A 20,414-nucleotide genomic window follows, 5' to 3' on the forward strand; every position below is an offset into this window, starting at 1 on the left:
CCAAACGCTGGCTCGGCCAAGGCCGAGTCACCAAACGCTGGCTCGGCCAAGGCCGAGTCACCAAACGCTGGCTCGGCCAAGGCCGAGTCACCAAACGCTGGCTCGGCCAAGGCCGAGTCACCAAACGCTGGCTCGGCCAAGGCCGAGTCACCAAACGCTGGCTCGGCCAAGGCCGAGTCACCAAACGCTGGCTCGGCCAAGGCCGAGTCACCAATTGCTGACCCGCGAGCTGGTTCATCTCTGTCTGTAGAAATTTCGCCTCCTGCGACCAGCTTTAAGTCTCCGACAGCTCCTGCTTTTGTTCCAATGACTTCCTCACCTCCTGTAAAACCCCACGGCGGCGTGGACTCATCCCGAGTTAAAATGAGCATTATGGATCGTCTCGGCCCTTTGCATAAAAACAAACCCCGCTTGATTGGTCAAAATGGGGGACGGGAGCGAGTCTCCAGTAACTCAAAAACTCCTCATACAGAGAAAGTACCAGTAACCGCTCGCCTTGGGCTACGGGTAGAAGTTCGAGATTCTGTTGAACCCTCACGCGCGCGAAGGCGAGTTTTCAAACGAGCGACTCTTGAAAATAATGACAGAGCGATATGCCCTCAAAGAGAGCTTTATTCGTCAGAAGAAGACGATGATAGAATAAGAGGGTTATGCCAACACAAGATAGGTGGCTCCGATAATAATATCGATGAGCTGTACTATCAGACTGGGGGTATGAGTAAATCTCGGAAGAGAAACTCCCGAGAAAGGGATTCTCGTTGTCCTTGTACTAAACTCATCAAGGCAGTATTAGCAGAATGTAACTGTTCCAAGACTGCCTCGCAAAGGATTTCAGTGTTTGAAAGACTTTCTACAGAAACGGAGAGAAACAAATCAAGACATTTCCGTAAAAGAAAGCCACCCGTTCGGGAACGTGAACTCTCGGAATTCACGATTAATATGGCAGAAAAAGGAAAGTCCACGCGGCGCTACAACCCTGAACCCTTTTCACAAATGTCCAAACGGTTAACTCGGCTGCAAACCGGGGCTATAAGGCCTAGGGATTACAATTACAACAGGATCCAGAGAAGACAGTCCTCAGACGAAGAAGCATCGGATGCTAACTCAGCGATTGCTTCAGATGCTACTGTATCCAGTACAGGACAGTCTCGAGAGTCGTTCATGATCACCACAGAACAGATGGCTCAACTTCTTCAAGAAGCTTTGGCCAAGCAAAAAGAGGATTTCAAAATTGAAATGGAGATGGCTGTACAACGTGTTAAAGATTTACACGCACAACAACTCCAACAGCTGACAAACCAGCGCGGTGAATCTAGTCGTCGTCCGACCGCTAATCAGATAGATAGCGACTCAGAGGTAGAAGAAAATCTTAACATGGAGACTCCCCGCGAGAACAGGAATACGGAAGACGTTCTTAACGCTGGGGGTGGTATCAATATCCATCCTCAAAATCACCAGAAGAGTGAGGTAGGCGAAGATCTTAAGATGAAAGACTTGGAAAGCAAAATCAATGCTTTGATGTCTGCCCAAGAAGTAAAAAAGACTGGCATTCCGTGTCCCTACCCGAGGGAGTGGGACTCCATTCCATACCCACCGAAGTTCAATTTGATCAACTTCACACCATTCGATGGAAGGGGCTCCCCCACCCAACACTTGATTTATTTCAAGTCTCACTTGGGGATCATTTCAGATAACGAACCTCTGATGGTACGATCGTTCGTAGGAACCCTTCGCGCGGCTGCGTTTGATTGGTATCGCCAGCTCAAACCGGGAAGTATCACTACATGGGACGATATGGAAAGCATGTTTCTCGCTAATTTCTTCGACGATGACACGGAGGTGTCAATCGGGACGCTCTTTGAAGAAAAGCAGAAAGATGGAGAACTCGTGGAAAACTTTGTTAAACGCTTCCGGAACAAGGCAATGAACTGCCGAGATCCGGTCACGGAGGAGTTCATACTCCAGACGTGCCATAATAATCTTTCCATAGATGTATTAGAAGCTATGGGTACCGCACCATCCAAGACATGGAAGGAATTGAAGGTACGAGGGGAGCAAGCTGAGCGATTCCTCCGAAGGAAGAAAGCCGAGAGGGGTCAATCAACAACTAAGCCTCCGAATTCTAACTTTGCCTCTCGTGGCAAAGGCAAATCACCTGCAACAGCTGTTGACGCTAACCAGACGTCGCAAAAGCAACTCCGAAAACAGCAAAAGACTTCGGGTCCGAGACTCCAAAAAGAGTACTCTTTCAAGGACGAAGACGTTCCAGCCATCTTCGAATCCCTCCTTGGAAGCAACAAGATCAAGCTACCACCTATCACAAATCAGGAGGAAGCTGACAACACTACGGACCCAAAGTACTGTGCATACCATAGGAGGATCGTTCATCCCACCAAGGATTGCTTCGCTCTCAAGAATAGCATTCAGACCTTGGTTGAAGCCGGCGTCATAACACTAAGGTAAGCCAGTTGAGAACGGCACTACTCCGATAAGTATAAGAGTATAAACTGCTTCTTAAGACTCCAAAGAGTATACGAGTATAAACTGTTTCTCAATCCTCCGACCGGTATAAGAGGTTAAACTGCTTCCTTACATACTCCAACAGGTATATGAGTCTAAACTGTTTCCTTTCTTTCACAGGAAGTTCCTGGAGAATATTAAGCTAATATTCTTAAGGATAACCCGGTTAGGTAACTGATAATAATGTCCGAACCAGTTCCGCAGAGGAAACTGGGGGTGGACGATTTATGTAACGGGAAGTTCCCAAAACCACAGCAATGTAATGAATAAGAACGCCAAAATCCCCTCTCGATTCCTCCAATGAACGAGAGGTCCACAAATCGAGCGATCAAACCTTCCTACAGTTAGGGTCAAAACCATAATTCACTCTCGATAAACGAGAAATTCATCTTTAGTTCGGTAATAAAACCTTCCAACAGTTAGGGTTATCCGAATCTTTTCGATTCTCGGAGTGGAGATCCCACTCTCAGTTTCACCTTTCCGGATTCTGGGGGTGGAGATCCCACCTCGAGTCTCCTTTCCAGCTGAATCCCACCTCGAGCCTCCTTTCCAGCTGAAGATAGAATATAAAATTCTTCTTCTTCAGTGTCGGGAGATAGAATATAAAATTCTTCCTCTCCCATTTCGGGTTCGTCTTTGCCCCAAGAGAAGACACCACCTTTGTCAACTCCCAAAATCTGTGCCTCACAGGTACAGGGAATTTTATCCCGAATCCTAAGCAGGGATAAGTCAAAGCCTAACACGCGTTGCTGGTTTAGTCTTTCACCGATTGAAGAAGACACCAGAATTCCAGTCTAGGAAGTTTATCCCGAATCCTAAGCAGGGATAAGTCTGCGCCTAACACGCGCTGCCGGTTTAGTCTTTTCCCGTACAAAAAGACACCAGAGTTCGATTCTGGGGTATTCTATCCTGAAACCTAAGCAAGGATAAGTCTGCGCCTAACCCGCGCTGCCGGTTAGTTCTTAACCGTTGAAAAGAACATCCGTCCACATATTCAACATTGTGGCAGGTTGTTATTAATAACACCAAAATCCATGCCTTACACGCATGGGGAATTTCATCCTGAATCCTAAGAAAGGATATGCCGACGCCTAACACGCGTCGCAGGTTTAGTCTTTTACCGATTGAAAAAGACACCAGAATACCAGTCTGGGGTATTTTTATCCCGAAGCCTAAGTAGGGATAAGTCAGCGTCTAATACACGTTGCCGGGTAGCCTATTCCCGTAACAATGGCGAAGCCTATGTATTCAACATCATAGCACAAAGTCTCAGAGAATTCACTCTCTTAGCACAACGTTACATGCGGAACGGATTTAGACAATCCGCATGCTAGCCCGACTCAAACGGTAGTCGGTAAAGGCTAATCAAACCCGTTGAAGGCTGGGGGTTAGCCAAAAACCCCAAAGTCGACGCCTAACACGCGTCGCCGGGTAGTCTATTCCCGTGAGAAAGACGAAGTCTACGTATTCAATATCGTAGCACTAAAAGGGTTAACTCTTTTAGCTTAACGTCACATGCGGAACGGACTTGAACAATCCGCATGCTAGCCCGACTCAAACGGTAGTCGGTAAAGGCGCATCAAACCCGTTGATGGCTGAGGATTTGCCAAAAATCCTATAAATACGAGAGTCACTGACGCATCAGCTTCATTAGTTGGTCTCGTGACCGGAGCATCCAACGACATTCGAAACCCTAGGGTTAACGCCGGTCAACGCGTAACCCTAGGTCAACGCCAGTCAACGCGTTGCGAGCAAAAAGTTCAACGTACGACGTTCGAAACCCTAGGGTCAACGCCGGTCAACGCGTGATCCTAGGTCAACGCCAGTCAACGCGTTGCGAGCAAAAATTCAACGTACGACGTTCAAAACCCTAAGGTCAACGCCGGACAACGCGTAACCCTAGGTCAACGCCAGTCAACGCGTTGCAATCAAACAGTCAACGTACGACGTCCAAAACCCTAAGGTCAACGCCGGACAACGCGTGACCCTAGGTCAACGCCTATCAATGCGTTGCAATGAAAGAATCAATACTCCGAAAAGTATACGAGTATAAACTGCTTCTTAATACTCCGAAAAGTATACGAGTATAAACTGCTTCTTAATACTCCGAAAAGTATACGAGTATAAACTGCTTCTTAATACTCCGAAAAGTATACGAGTATAAACTGCTTCTTAATACTCCGAAAAGTATACGAGTATAAACTGCTTCTTAATACTCCGAAAAGTATACGAGTATAAACTGCTTCTTAATACTCCGAAAAGTATACGAGTATAAACTGCTTCTTAATACTCCAATAAGGTATATGAGTATAAACTATTCCCTATTTTTGGTTTGAGAAGTTCCTGGAGAATATTGTTTATAAATATTCTTAAGGATAACTCAACCACACTACGCCGGACAACGCGTTGTACATAAAGACTCGACGCCACAATCGATGGTCAGCTAAAAATTAGAAATCAGGAATCGACTTCAAAGTTCAAAATTCCGACAAACGGTCAGACAATAAATGCAGCACCGGAACTCTTACAGACTTTCGACAAAGCACCGAAAAGCCTGGAGAATCGAAGGAATCAAGAACGGAAATCATTCCAAGGTCTCATTACACCGACTGAAGGTGGGAGGCAATCATATCCAAAGTATTCCAGACTCTTCTATAAAAGAACGAGACTGAAATACTTTGGAGGGGGTATCTGTAGGCATATAAAATTGCTTATAGGTCCCCTAGCATAGCTCGGCACAAACCGACGAACCAACGAGGCGACGAGATCGACGAATCGCATCAAGCGACGGAATGCATCCATACACGTGCGGGATCAAGCCAAGGGTTCGAAGAGTCAACGAGTCATCCAACCGAAAGAGGACTAGAATGAATCACGATCGAATCAAGATCGGTTTCGGACTCGAACTCAGAAGTGGATTTACTGCCAAATCAAGAATCGGATTTACTGCCAAATCAGGTCAGCTTGTTAATCCAAATCTTTGGCCTAGCCGGTATAGATGATTAGCACGTCCCTGTAGTTTCCACCCCGCTTTCTTTCCTGTTTGAAACTACTTCTAATGTATGATATCTGAAAACTTAAATCTTCTTCGATATCTAGAAAAATATATCTATATCCTTCAAATCTTTTAGCTGATAGCAACAACTCAAAATATTGTTGGTGGCCAAGGATAGAAGAGTAGTTGCTCCTTTTATTGAAAATTCTATGCAATATTGGGTGGGTTAGTAGGGATCCAAGTATGCTCAACTTGACTTGATAGCTGTTGTATTCCAATACATCAGCTGTTTTGCGGGGAAATAAGGACATCTAGGCGCAATGACAAATGATAAAAATTCTCAAATGTGACTTGTCTACATTATATCATCTAAGGAAATTTTTTATCCGTCATGAGTTAGCAGTGACCTATGTGACCTGAAAACTTCTATCATGAAGCCATACCCGTACCCGAAAAGTGTCATACCTGTACCCGTACCCGTACCTGACATTTCATGAACACTTCTTAAATATAGACATGTACTCAATTGTACACTACATGTTTTAAATTTAAAACACTCGTCATCCACTTCTTGGACAGATATCCCATACTTCACATCCATTTCTTGAACTTGTTGGACAAGAGTCAAGTTTGTTTCAGCCTTAAGAAGTACAATTTCAAAGGTCCTTTGCATATCTAGCTCAGGAGTAAGATTAAAGTCCATAATTCCAGCTGTGTCCCCGTACCATGCCTGCTACAAAATTTCCATGTCCTGTACACATACCCGCACCCTATCCATGAAACTTAGGCAGTGACATTTCCATTATGAGTTCATCTTTGCATCAAACATCCTGGATAGCTGGACAATTGATAGGTATACTTATTGACTGTTATGGGCTTTAGAATACGGTTCAAAGTTAGGCCATACCTTGCTGCTTCAAGAGAACATCTTGACAACTAAGATGCACATCTTTGTTCGAGCTCACTCATCTGGCTTTGTTTTCCCCCCTTTCATGATAAAATCCCATTGTTAAGCACTAGAGCAATGTTTTGATAACGTTTGGTTACACCATTATAGTAAGTGTTACATTTTATTTAGTTTAATAAAATTAAGACATCTTCCTCCTTTTCATGTTAAGCACGGATATTTAGATATTCTAGTCAGATTGTCAGAAATTTAATTATATTTTAATCAGATTTTCAAACATCATTATTTAGCAGTAGGTAACAGAAGCCATTCACATCAAACATCTGAGTGTCTACGCGTGTTCACCAGAAATAAGCATCCAAGGGTACCTATGTCAGGTGATTTAGAATTCTGAGTATGGGTTTTGCCGCCTTAGCTTTTTGATACTGCTATCACACAAACAAGTAGTTTTCTGTTGGGCCTTGAGTTAAAAATTGAAGGTTGTGGGAATTTCCATCACTATAATATCCTATTTTAAAATCCTAGGTTACAAGAAGTTAATGCATATCCATCGGTGCTTCAACAGCACCAAATTAATGCATATCAATTTGTGCTTCGCATGCTGGTTCGTGCAAATACACATGCTGAATTCTTATTGTCATGGCATCCTGCTTCAGTCATTATCTAAAGTAGGCATTTGTTTTAGTGAAATATGGAATCAGAGAACTTAAGAAATTTCCAAATATGAAAATACACTATCATTTTTAAATTACTATTTTTGTGCAAATATAGGAATAACATAACTGCCTTATTTCAAACACTGGAAAGTTAAAGCTATTGCCTTCTGTCATCCTTTCATACTATAGCCCTGATCTTGTAGAATCCTGATCTTAAGATATAATGTCCGGACAATGGAGCATCCCCCCTCCCTCGAAGAATCAATCCCTCCTTTGTCTCCTGGTAGTTTTATATTTTTTCACTATACTATTTGGCGGACCAGTTGGGCCTTGGTGATATGTTCTTCTTTCGAAGCGTTTTGCCAATAGAGTGAGGGTGTTGTTTCCAGTGACAACCGCCTGTTCTTACAGCGGGGGCGTGCCTTTCGGCTAGTACTTGAGATCGTTTAAAAAGAAATTTCCCTGGATCTGGGAAAACTCCTGTTGACCAAGCTCTTGTCTTAGTGATTCTTCCTCTTTTCTATGTTTTTCTGAGTTTTAAAATGGTAGATTTTTAATTTTGACAACTCAGACTGTGGCCCACCATGTCGCATTAAGATCTAATGAACGTGGAGCTTTGCTTTCCAGTCTTGTTTAAGTCAAAGTTGATAAGTATCTCAAACATATAATATGAACGAAGATTTATGTGAAAAGGGATGTCCAAGAAATGTCCAAGTGTTCTGAATCCAAATATTCACTATATAATTGGCTAGATGTTGTAATTAGTGATGACATGTTCCTAAAGAGTGTCCATCAGTGTCCGATATGGGTATCAGTTTGTCAGGTGAGATTTCTAATATAAGTAGACATGTAGTTGGAATTTGTACATTATTGATATACTGTAATCTTTCAATTGATTGCATCCAATTCATCATCTTTTATGACTGGGAGCAGTGCATGTTCCATCTATTAAGTAAACTTCCGTTTTTACTTCTTTCCATATTTAGCAAACAGAAACCTGGCAAATTTCATTTGAAATGAACAATTTAAAACATATTGAGCTTCTGTGTATAATGTTTTATAGCACGTGTCTTCCTTCTGATTTCCTCAAATTTTGTAGTGACAATATGAAATGAAAAGGTCTTGAGTTAAACATTTTGTTGTTCTGCCCTCTGTTACACAGATGGTGTTTACTTGATCTTGCCCGTAGCTCTGTGGAGGATGATTGCTGTGCTTTAATGATGAAAGGGAAATCTGAGATCCTAACTGTGGTTGAAGTCAACAAGCCTCCTCCAGCCAAGAAATCTCGGAGGGAGAAGAATAACGGGAAGTTGCTTACTGCTTCAAGTTCAACAGAGGCAATGGAACAACTAATTTGGAAGGAGTTACCTGAAGATCTTCTTGAATCTGTAATTGCAAGACTTCCTGTAGCCACGTTTTTCCGGTTTCGTTCAGTATGTAAAAAGTGGAACTCTTCGCTCACTTCAAGCAGTTTCTCCCAGTATTATTCAGAGATTGGACAATCACATCCTTGGTTCTATACAGTTACCCATGAAAATATCAACAGGGGAGCCATGTATGATCCTTCTTCTAGAAAATGGCACCACCCCTCCATTTCTTTCTTGCCACCAAAAATGATCATTCTTCCGGTGGCCTCAGCTGGAGGTCTCATTTGTTTCATGGACATTGGCAACAGGAATTTCTATGCCTGCAATCCTCTGACCAACTCATTCAAAGAACTCCCTCCAAGGTCCATGCAGGTTTGGTCACGTGTAGTGGTAGGGATGGTTCTTAACGGAAACTCTCTTCGTAGTGGTTACAAAATAGTGTGGTTAGGATGCAGTGGGAATCATGAGATCTATGATTCAGTAAAGAACAGCTGGGCTCGTCCAGGAAGTTTACCACCTGGCATTAAGCTTCCACTATGTTTGAATTTCAGGTCTCAAACTGTGGCCATTGGTAGCACACTTTACTTCATGAGAGCGAACCCAGATGGAATCCTGTCCTATGATGTTGCCACTGGAATGTGGAAGCAGTTTGTTATACCATCACCAGTCCATCTGACTGACCATACTCTTGCGGAGTGTTCAGGGAAGCTTATGCTGCTGGGACTGCTGTCTAAAAATGCTGCCACATGCATATGCGTGTGGGAGTTGCAGAGGATGACTCTTTTGTGGAAGGAGGTTGACAGAATGCCAAATGTGTGGTGCTTGGAGTTTTATGGGAAGCACATTAGGATGACTTGCTTGGGCAACAAGGGGTTGCTTATGCTTTCATTGAGGTCAAAGAGGATGAACCGACTGGTTACTTATGATGTGAAGAAGAGGGAGTGGCAAAAGGTGCCAGACTGCACACTTCCTCGTGGTAGGAGAAGGCAGTCGATTGCATGTGGTACAACATTCCATCCGTGTCCTGCTGCTTTTGCTTGAAAACACTCTCTTACCTGTTGGGAAAGGTATAATTCACTGACATTTTCTTCCTTCAATTAAGAAGTCTTATAATACTATTATGATTTGTCTTTTGACTACTAAAAAGCCTTGAAGATTTGGGTTCTAATTAACCTTCTGCTATATTTGCATGTTCAATGTCAAATGACTAGTTGCATTTATGATTTTCTGTATTCTATAAGGTATTCCCATGTGCCTCCATCTTAGTAGTTTCTAGGATATGAAATGTCGATGCATTGATAGACGATGACTTAAGTCCACTTTACCACTGATCATTGTAGCTATATTGCATGGGTAGGGTGCTGTATTTCTAAATGCTCACTGATAAATGACTTATCTACATTTTTTATCAATGTATTGACCACGACACTGTTATAAATAGCGGTAAATAGCCCCGCAATAGCTGCGCTAATAGCGTTAGTGGTCCCTTCCCGCGACGCTATCGCCCGCTACGCTATCGCGCAATAGCGGTGACATATTACGGAATATGTCTGTTCGCAAAAGCGGTCAATAATGTGTCATAACGGTAAATAGTGAGCGATTGCATTCGAAATTTGCTTTTTGACTACTATTTAAAAGCGGTTTGAGGCTTATTTTTTAAAAATTAAACTTAACCCTTGACCATTGCATTCCACCGTCTCCTGTGATTTTCAGCATATTCTCGTCACCTCTCATAGCCTCTGACACCTACCTTGATACTTCCTCTCACATTCTTCACCGTGAGCTCCTCTTAGGGCAGTCCTGTCACCGCTAAGCTATTCTTCTCGAAGATGACTTTTTGACTCCTCCAGTAATCTTTTTCTTTAATTTTTTTAGTATTTATACATATCTAAATTAGACCGCTATTTAACTTTGCGTTTTTTACCGTTATTTTACCGCAATAACCCGAAATAGCCTTAGCGATGCCTCACCGCTATGCGACGTATCCGCTATCGATAACCTTGGACCACGGGCACATAATGAAATAGAAGGATACGACACATATGGAACTCTTGTACAAAGGCAAAAAAGCTGAAACACATCAAAGCATTGTCTTTTCTTGCCCATCAAAATGCAATTCCTGTATAATTAGGCTTTAAGGGCATCTCCAACAGCTTCTCCAAAATTTTCTCCAAAATGGTGAAACAAAAGTTATATTCTCCAACTAATTTTTACACCAACTCCAACAGCTTCCCCATTTTAAAGAATCTCTTTTTTCCTCCAAAAATTTGGAGAATGTTACAGATTTGGGGAAGCTTCCTCATTTTTTCTCCTCCATCTCTATTTTGGGGAATGAGATGTGGAATCTGTTGGACCAAAAACCTAACTATATTCTCCAAAAGTGGAAAATGAGGAAGCTGTTGGAGATGCTCTAAATATCAACAAAACCCCTAACATTAGATTCAAAAAGCCTGAATCAAAATCCTTCACCGAGATTAATCAGCCTCTTGCCATCAAAAACCCATGCATCTTCACACATGCGGGCTGTGGACCCGTCGCTTATTCGCCAAACTAAACATCTCGCAATAAACTGGGCGAGCTTCAACAATGCTTCGGCGAGTAAATGACGAATTGTTTCCCATATTAGCTTTCATAAAAGACATGACAAATTTTCAAAACAGTCCTCTTTGGACTTTTAATCCCAAAAAAATACTCATTTTCAACTTATTTTCAGAAACTGACCTGGTTTCAGCCTCAGCGCTAAAACCAGGTCGGTGTAGGGTGAATATTTGATTTCCCGAAAGAGGGAGTTTCGTTTGTATTTATAAGAAGGCTTATTACAAACTAATGATCAAATAGTTACAACAGAAGCAGAGGGAAGGCCCTCTTTGTTTTGTGTGGGGACTTTTAGGTGGCTACAGGATGCTTCGCTCGATGCTCGTGTCGAGTCTGCTTCCCTTGGACCGTTCGAATGAGGTTGCTGGAGAGCTTCAGTTCGCAGTAGAAGCTCAACTTGAGAGAGTTCGGGTCTGTTTAGTTCGCCGGCGATCGGAGCTCGGAACTAAGCAGTGGTGCTGCAATGCAAAAAGGTTATGCAGAGAGCTTGGTCTCAACTCTTTTCTCTAAGTTTTGCGACCTCTCCTCCAGTGTGCCGGAAGGGTCTTTTAAATGGGAGAAGGACAACTTAACTCCTCCTTGAATTGTGGGATGTGACCACATCTTCTTCAGAGACGTCTAGCTGTTCCTCGAAACCATGAACGGTCATTCCAGGGATTGTGCTTTATGTCCTGTCACCTACGATGGGAAGGCCCATTCTTGTATGTGAGGCAACAAACGACTACTATCCGAGTGGATTTGACCAGCATTAATGAACCGCATTTATGAGTCCGCAGATCGATGAGGCGTCTGTCCGATCACCAGTACTGTGCGTGACCGCCCGGCGTGCTTTGAGCACGACGCTTTCTCCTTTCCGGTCAGGAGAGGCGGTGAAGTAGGTGTACAGTACTCGAGTGAGTCTAGCCAGCTTGCCGAGTGCCGGCGGGCCCAGCTCCAGACTCAGACAGCCGAGGTGAGTCGCATTTATGAATGCTCAGGTTGACTCGACACCTGTCCAGCTCCTTCGCGCTGTGCGCACTGTGGGCGGCCGTTTTGACGGCCCTGGGGTACTGTGCTCTCTCTCCCTTTGGGTCGAGAGAGGTGGGAAGGCCCACCTCAGCACGTGGGGTAGTGGATACCCAGCTGTACTGACGGTTTTGGGGCTTGCTGGCGGATTCGACTCCGAACTCGGGCAGGCGAGTTGAGCGAAGAGCAAATTTCCGCCATCCTGATCGCTCCTGACTCATGCTGGCGAGTCGACCGTTAGGCGAACCTTGGATACCCAGCTGTACTGACGGTTTTGGGGCTTGCTGGCGGATTCGACTCCGAACTCGGGCAGGCGAGTTGAGCGAAGAGCAAATTTCCGCCATCCTGATCGCTCCTGACTCATGCTGGCGAGTCGACCGTTAGGTGAACCTGGATTTGAGCACAGTCGACGTCTACGCGGTCTAGGTCCGTGTCAGAGAACTGGGCGTGCGAACTCTTCTCGTAGACAAATTCCCTGTAGACCCATAGAGGTATTTTTTACCGTCTACAGCTCCAAGATGATGAATTCCCTGAAGTCACCATCAACGTGGCTGATAAAAGAAAGTCTAAGCGGCATTCAAGTGACTCAAATCCTGACTTTTCCCCGAGAGGAAGAGTCAATCCAAGAATTGCTCAAAGGATGTCTCGACTCCAATTAGGAGCCATCAGACGCAGAAATTACAAGAGAATGCAAGAAGGAATGTCCTCGGAGGATGAATTCTCGGACACTTATTCTGCAATCGCTTCTGATGATACAATGTCTAGCATGGGACAAACCAAAGAAGTACTCACGATCACCTCTGATCAATTTGCTCAAATACTTCAAGAAGCTCTAGCCAAACAACGTGAAGAAATTAGAGCTGAAGTGAAGACAGAAATGGAGTTAGCTATCCAACAAATGAGAGAATTGCTAGCTCAGCGGCCTCAACCCCCTGAGTCCAGTCAAAGAACTGAATCCAGCCGCCACACTCAGAAAGTTGTGGATGACAGTGATCCAGAAGTGGATGAAGTCATTATGGCTGATATACCTCCCAATAGCAATAACGCTGGGGGTGGTTTAACACATTCTCTCAATAACGATATTGGGCGTGGTTCAATGGCACCTCTTACAGGGGGTGGTCTAAATCATTCTCCTCAACGTCATTCGAATGAAGACATAGACGATGACGGGAAAATGAAAGAGCTTGAAAACAAAGTCAACACTTTTATGACGGCTCAAGAAGTGAAGAGGACGGGTATTCCATGTCCCTATCTAAGAGAATGGGATTCAATACCGTATCCGACAAAGTTTAATCTGATTAACTTCACACCGTTTGAGGGGAAGAGTTTGCCGATTCAGCACTTGATTTATTTCAAGTCTTATTTGGGCATGATCTCTGGAAACGAGGCTTTAATGGTCCGATCATTCGTTGGCCCCCTTCGTGGGCCCGCCTTCGATTGGTACCGACGGCTCAATGACATGGAAAGTTTGTTCCTCAGTAATTTCTTCGATGATGACACCGAAGTATCAATCGGAACCCTTCTGGATGAGAAGCAAAAAGACGGGGAGTCAGTCGATAATTTTGTCAAGCGCTTCCGTAACAAGGCAATGAATTGCGGAGATCCTATTACAGAGGAGTTCATCCTGCAAACATGCCACAATAACCTCTCCATCGATGTCCTGGAAGCTCTGGGGGTTGTGCCATCCACCACTTGGAAAGAGTTAAAATCTCGGGGTGAACAAGCTGAACACTTTCTTAAAAGAAAGAAAGCTGAGAGAGGCCAATCGACGACATCTGCAATCACTGGGAACGCGACTCTCGATCCGAGGTTTCAAAAGGAGTATTCTTTCGAAGATAATGAAGCTCCAGCCATATTGGAATACCTCCTCACTAATGAAAAAATTGAGCTACCACCTATTAAAGATCAGGAGGGTGCTAAGATGATTACAGATCCAAATTACTGTGCATACCACAGAAGGGTTCTTCATCCCACCAATATTTGCTTTGGACTCAAAAATAAGATCCAAGCATTAATTGATTCCGGCGTCATAACGGCGAAAGAGGTCGAGTAAAGACAACCATATTACTCCATTGGGTACACGAGTATAAACTGTTTTCCCTGACTCCGATGAGTATACGAGTATAAATTGCTTCTCCATCTCACTCCGAAAAGTATACGAGTATAAACTGCTCCTTAATACTCCAACATGTATATGAGTCTAAACTATTTCCTTTCTTTCACGGGAAGTTCCTGGAGAATGCCATGCATGGTACTTTTAAGGATAACCCGATCATGTAGCTAAACATAATGATAAACTCAGTTTCGCAAGAAAAAGCTGGGGGTGGATGGTTCATGTAACGGAAATTCCCGAAAGAATGCTATATGTAATTTTCTTAGGAATAACCCGATCATTACAAACAAAGTGTTAAACACTACATCCCCATGGTGATTTCCGAATATTCTTTTGCTGAGATGAGATTCGATCACTTCGTTGGATCAATCTTCCCTCTCAAACCCTCCTTTGGTCAAACCTTTAAACAGTTAGGACCAAAGCCAAAATCCCCTCTCGATTCGTTCCATGAACGAGAGGTCCACAAATTGAACGATCAAACCTTTAAACAGTTAGTATCGTCTCAAATTCCCTGTTGGTCAAACCTTTAAACAGTTAGGACCAAAGCCAAAATCCCTTCTCGATTCGTTCCATGAACGAGAGGTCCACAAATTGAACGATCAAACCTTTAAACAGTTAGGATCGTTTCAAATTTCCTTTTGGTCAAACCTTTAAACAGTTAGGACCAAAGGCAAAATCCCCTCTCGATTCATTCCATGAACGAGAGGTCCACAAATTGAACGATCAAACCTTTAAACAGTTAGGATCGTCTCGAATTCCCTTTTGGTTAAACCTTTAAACAGTTAGGACCAAAACCAAAATCCCCTTTCGATTCCTTCCATGAACGAAATGTCCACAAATTGAACGATCAAACCTTTAAACAGTTAGGATCGTCTCAGAACTCCCCATTTTGGTTAAACCTTTAAACAGTTAGGACCAAAACCAAAATCCCCTTTCAATTCATTTCATGAACGAGAGGTCTACTTTTGAATTGAATAATCAAACCCTATGACAGTCAGGATTATTCAAACCGGTCCAGATTCTTCAAGTGGAGATCCTACTTTGAGTTTCTTTTGCATCAGGAGATAGGATATAAAATTCTTCCTCTCCATCATCGGGTTCATCTCTACCAACAAACAAGAGACCAGGAGATAGAATATAAAATTCTTCCTCTCCGATTTTGGGTTCATCTCTACCAACAAACAAGAGATCAGGAGATAGAATATAAAATTCTTCCTCTCCAATTTTGGGTTCATCTCTACCAACAAAAAAAAGATCATATTACCCCAATAGGTACACGAGTCTAAACTGTTTCCCTACCATCAACAGGAAGTTTCTGGAGAATATCACTCAAAATATTCTTAAGAATAACCTGGTTACCTCCCAACGGGTATACGAGGTTAAACTATTTCCCGAGAACTCCAAAAAAATATATGAGTATAAACTGTGTTCCTATGAAGACTGATACAGTGATTAACAATATGGTATCAATTTGATGACAAAAGCTGAATTCACAAGTACAAAATTCAGCTTCAATTCAAGATCTCGATGACGGTCAAGCGATGAATGTCATACCGAAAGGATCTTAACTATTCTACAAAGCACTGAATAGACTGAGAGACAAAGAGATCAAGTGTTGAAGCCATCTACAGGTTCTTCTATACGATCTACCCAACAAGGCATGGAAAAGATCATAAGTAAGACCTATCTTATCCAAAGCATCCCAGAACTCCTCTATAAAAGATTGAGTCTGGAATACTTTGGAGGGGGTATCTGTAGGCGTCAAAAAATGCTGAGAGATATCCAAACACAGCTCAAAAGGGAATCATCCAAAAAAGGCAGAAGAACACAAGTCTTGACTGTCTCGCCGTGCGAGACAGACTTGACTGTCTCGCCGCGCGAGACAGTCTTTACTGTCTCGCCGTGCGAGACAGAATTTACTGTCTCGCACGTGAGATAGCTCTCAGAGGGTCAAAACTACTTTGCATAACCGCCAACACGTGGCCACTAACTGTTCAAGAACGTGGGAAACGTCGTGGGCGAGAATCACGTGGATAACTGCCAAAATAACGGAGTTTGAAACGTGGGAAAGCACAGCCGAGACAGCAAATGCTGTCTCGCGAGCCTGTTTTCTGCCAGCTGTTCATAGGGGGTATAAATACCCCCCGAAGGCCATTTTTGAAGGGGGTTGATCAGAGAGCATCCACAGGCTGATTTCAGAGCAGAGAGGGCAGAGTATTCGAGCTTCTGTAACTCCTTGATATTCAGGCTTTGACTTGATTTCAAGAAGAACGACTATCTTACTTTGATAAGATATCGTTTCAAGTTCTCACTTCGATAAACGAAGTCAGAATCATAAACCCCTCATGATTCGATTAGAATCTGTGATTTAGTGGTCCACAGGCTAACGCACCCCCGACACAGGCAAAGATCCCACGCAAGCAGTGATCCAAACAACGATCCTGCGTTTGTTTCCCAAGAGTTGTAATTTTTATTTTGTTGTGTAAAAGAAGTCTTATAAAAAGGCTATCTCTTTTTGAATTTATTGTAATCGACTGAAGATATAATAAATTCCATGACAAAACCAACTTTTGACGCAAACAGGTATGTCTATTCGTTTCTGAACATACTCATTGCAACATTGGTTATTTTTTAAATAAGTTCAGTTGCTTTGTTGATTAATAGACATGCAAATATTTATACTTTGCATTTCCATGATATTTATTCTAAAAGTGTAAAATGGTTTAGATGCATGAGGAGAAGTTCCTGAAATATTTTTTTGTGTGAGAATTGTGTGTGTTGCAAGTGCACAACCAAGTTATAGTAAAAAAAAATATCATAAGGAGGGGTTTCTTTAATTTTTAAAATGGAGATTTTCCTTTTTGTGAACTTGTTTGAAAAGAGATTTTTATTAAAAAGGGATTGAAATTAGATTTATGGATTTTTATTAAGAAAAAGAAGAGAGAAACTAGAAGGTGAATACGAACAAGAGACAATGGAAGAATAACATAAAAGAAAGAAAAATGAAAACAAGAGAAAAAAAAATAAAAAGAAAATGGAGAGATAAAAGAACTAGAAAGTGTTAGGTCGCATGTTTATGAGCCTATTGTCTAATCCAGTTTTAATAATTAATAAATAATTTCTAACATCATTTGTTGAGTGTTTGCATTTGATTGTTAGGTATCCTACACAAAAATCCTCAGTTGGAGGTTGGTTGGAAATTGTGCCTTAACGACGACATCTTGAAGGTTGGAAGGAAATTAGAATGAAACCGTCGTAATTAAAGTCAATGATAATATCGTTCATCCCCACTACCAAGATCGAGCTTATGAAGATCATATTGATTGAGTGTATAGTTTTGTAGTTTAGGCTTTACATTATATGTTATATTTAAAGCTCAAACTACACACACACATATTTGTTTTTGATTTATCACCATTTTCAGATTATAGACTTAACAACACTATTTTATATATTTCCTCAAGTCTATTAATATGTTGAAAAATATTTTTCAAACTTGTTTGGAATGATTTTATCAAAATCAAACTTTAGCGATTTCGTATTTTTGATATTTTTGCAAATTACTTGTGTTTTCACAAATGGGAAATGCAATTTGACAAATTTCTTCTTTAACATGTTTATTTTCATGTATACAAATATTTCCCCAAGTTTTACTGTTTTTGGAGTTGATTTGTTACTTTTAATTGATTTTACAAAATTAGTTTTTTTAGCAAAAAACAAGTTTCTGTATATCCGCTTATTAGTCGACCGATCGGCTCCTATTAGTCGACCGATACTCTTTTATCACTTAACGACAAGCCAAATTAGTCGACTTACCAATGCAAATTTTTAGCCTGTGTTTTTTTAGTCCATCAGTTGACCGATACAAGTTATCAGTCGACTGAATAGTGTTTATCAGTCAACTGATTTTGTCTATCAGTCAATCGACACATAGTTGTTTGTTACTGTTGCTGTAACAGTCAGTTGATCAGTCGACCAAAAATTTCAACCAGTTGACTGATCTCCCTTTTTCACTATAACGGCTAGTTTTTGAGGCTATATATACCCCTCAAGACTTAGTTTTTCTTAAGAGTTTTTACAAGAGTTTTAAGAGTATTTACACCAATTTATTTCCAAGTTTTGGTGTGTTTGTTTATGTGAAGAAAGTTTTACAAAGAGGATGATTTTATTTTTATTATAGAGGAGTTTTTACCTCAAATCTTCATCCCTCTTTTTTTAGAGAAGTTTTTCTAAACTCATTCTCTAACTTAATCTTTATTTTGATTCTTATATATATACAAGCTAGATTTAATTGTGTTTAATTTCATTTTTACTCATTGCTTACACACACAACTACTTGAGCTTAAATATTTTACATATAGTATACTTGGGTTGTGAGAGTGTATCTTTAAGAGAGCTTAAATTTCGTTCTGACTTGTATTAGAGAACAAATCCTTTATTTGTACTTACATTGTGAAACATGTTGTATTACACAAGAACACTTAGAAGAGTGGTTAGGAGAGACCAAGGTCAATTCCAAGATGAGTGACTTGGTTGTAAAAGCCTAGGGAGATGTAGTAATTCCAAGAACTTGAGAAAGGCGACACGAGTAGGCCAACACTTAGAGTAGTGTATTGTGGGATTGACAACGTGTAGATTGTGAAAGTTTTCGGTGAGCTTTGAAAATCTATTGTGTAGTTGTTATTGTGTTGATAGTGGATAATCTCCTCGAGGTGAGGAGCGGAGACGTAGGTCGAGGGTTGACCGAACTCCGTGATCATTTAGTTTGTGTTTGCGATTGTCTTGGCACACTATTATCATTGTTATATCTTGTGCATGTTTATATAGCCTATTGTGTTATATTTTTTATCCTTGCATATATCTTATTATACATCATATTAGTAGGATATTAGTTAATACGTTTTTAGTTTGACATCAATATCAGATTAGATTAGCAACCCCTCTCTAGGGTACTTTCAATTGGTATTAGAGCTTGGTGTTCTTTGATTTGTGGCTTAATCACCTAAAGTAAAAGATCCTCGCTTTACATTATTGCTAATCTAGTTTTTGTGATTATTTTTCATTGCTTGCATAGTCTTCATGGATTTACATGGTGCACCTAGTTTAAGCTATGACATTAATATTGCTTTAAAATTCAATAATTTCTCTTATGCTCAATGGTGTGTTAGATTTAAACTATTTGTTAGATCTAAACATTTTGATTTATGAAAAATAATTGATTATGCTTATGTTGTGCCAACATTGGAAAAATCTAAGTGGAGCAATAATGATAAAAGATTGTTTACAATGAACAAGTTGTTGTTAGAATTTTTGCTTAAAGCTTTTGAACAATCTATTTCTAACAAACTTGCTTTCTTGATAGTGCTTACAAATTTTGAAAATTTATAGAAGCACATCAAGAAAACTTGGAGGAAATCTGACGTGTTTTGGCGGATTCCACCTCAAGTGGAATTGGAGATTCATCATGCACACAGTCACTAGCCGATAGCCCTAGTGAGGTATGTGAGTCCGAATCTGAAAGTGAATTTTCTATTAATGAACTCGCTTGTGCTTATGAAAGATTAATGCATGCCTATAACAAATTACATTATAATTTTGTGAATTTAAAAAGCAAGCATGTAGAGTTAAAATTCGATCATGATATGCTAGCATCCAAATTTGATACTATTGATAAAGAAAACATGACATTTAAAGAAAGCAATGATAAACTAAATTTGGAAAATGTAAATTTGACCTCAAAAATTGCTAGCCTATTTCATGAGAAAAATGATGTCATATTAGAAGTAGCAGCCATTCGAAATGAATTTAATTCTTTCAAAAATGATCATATTTGCTCTACTTCTATTGACAATACTATTGTGCAAAGTAGTAAGTTGAATAATATGGAAAATTGTATGTCATCTTTAGATTCAACCCTACATACATGTATTGTCAATAATAAGAAGCTTATGGACTTATGTGCAAAGTCATGTGCTAATACTTCTAAAATACCCACACACTATACACACATGTATAGTAAAATTTATAAATACGCAATTTACGATCGCAAATGTCACATTGCTAAATTTGATATGATGCACAAAAACCCAAAAAATGCTAATATTAAGGCTCCTTGTGCATCTCATAAAGTTGCTTCATCACACACACACATACACCAATTTCTCATCATAAGCATGATAGTGTGTTTAAGTGTGATTTTTGTGCTAGATTTGGCCATTTGGCAAAATATTATTTTGATATGCAAAAAGCTTAAATT

General features: G+C 41.0%; 1 protein-coding gene across 1 annotated transcript; it reads left to right on the forward strand.

The window, feature by feature from the left end:
- On the forward strand, positions 7,823 to 9,531 carry LOC109837303 (F-box only protein 6-like). The gene has a single exon (XM_020405490.1). The coding sequence runs from the start codon at positions 8,296 to 8,298 to the stop codon at positions 9,484 to 9,486; it is 1,191 nt and encodes a 396-aa protein (XP_020261079.1). The 5' UTR covers positions 7,823 to 8,295; the 3' UTR covers positions 9,487 to 9,531.

This window comes from Asparagus officinalis, chromosome 4, assembly GCF_001876935.1.
Source record: "Asparagus officinalis chromosome 4, Aspof.V1, whole genome shotgun sequence".
NCBI classification, from domain to species: domain Eukaryota; kingdom Viridiplantae; phylum Streptophyta; class Magnoliopsida; order Asparagales; family Asparagaceae; genus Asparagus; species Asparagus officinalis.

Bases quoted from the DNA above. Each gene is read 5' to 3' on its own strand.
- LOC109837303 (XM_020405490.1), top strand. From the start codon at position 8,296: ATGATGAAAGGGAAATCTGAGATCCTAACTGTGGTTGAAGTCAACAAG.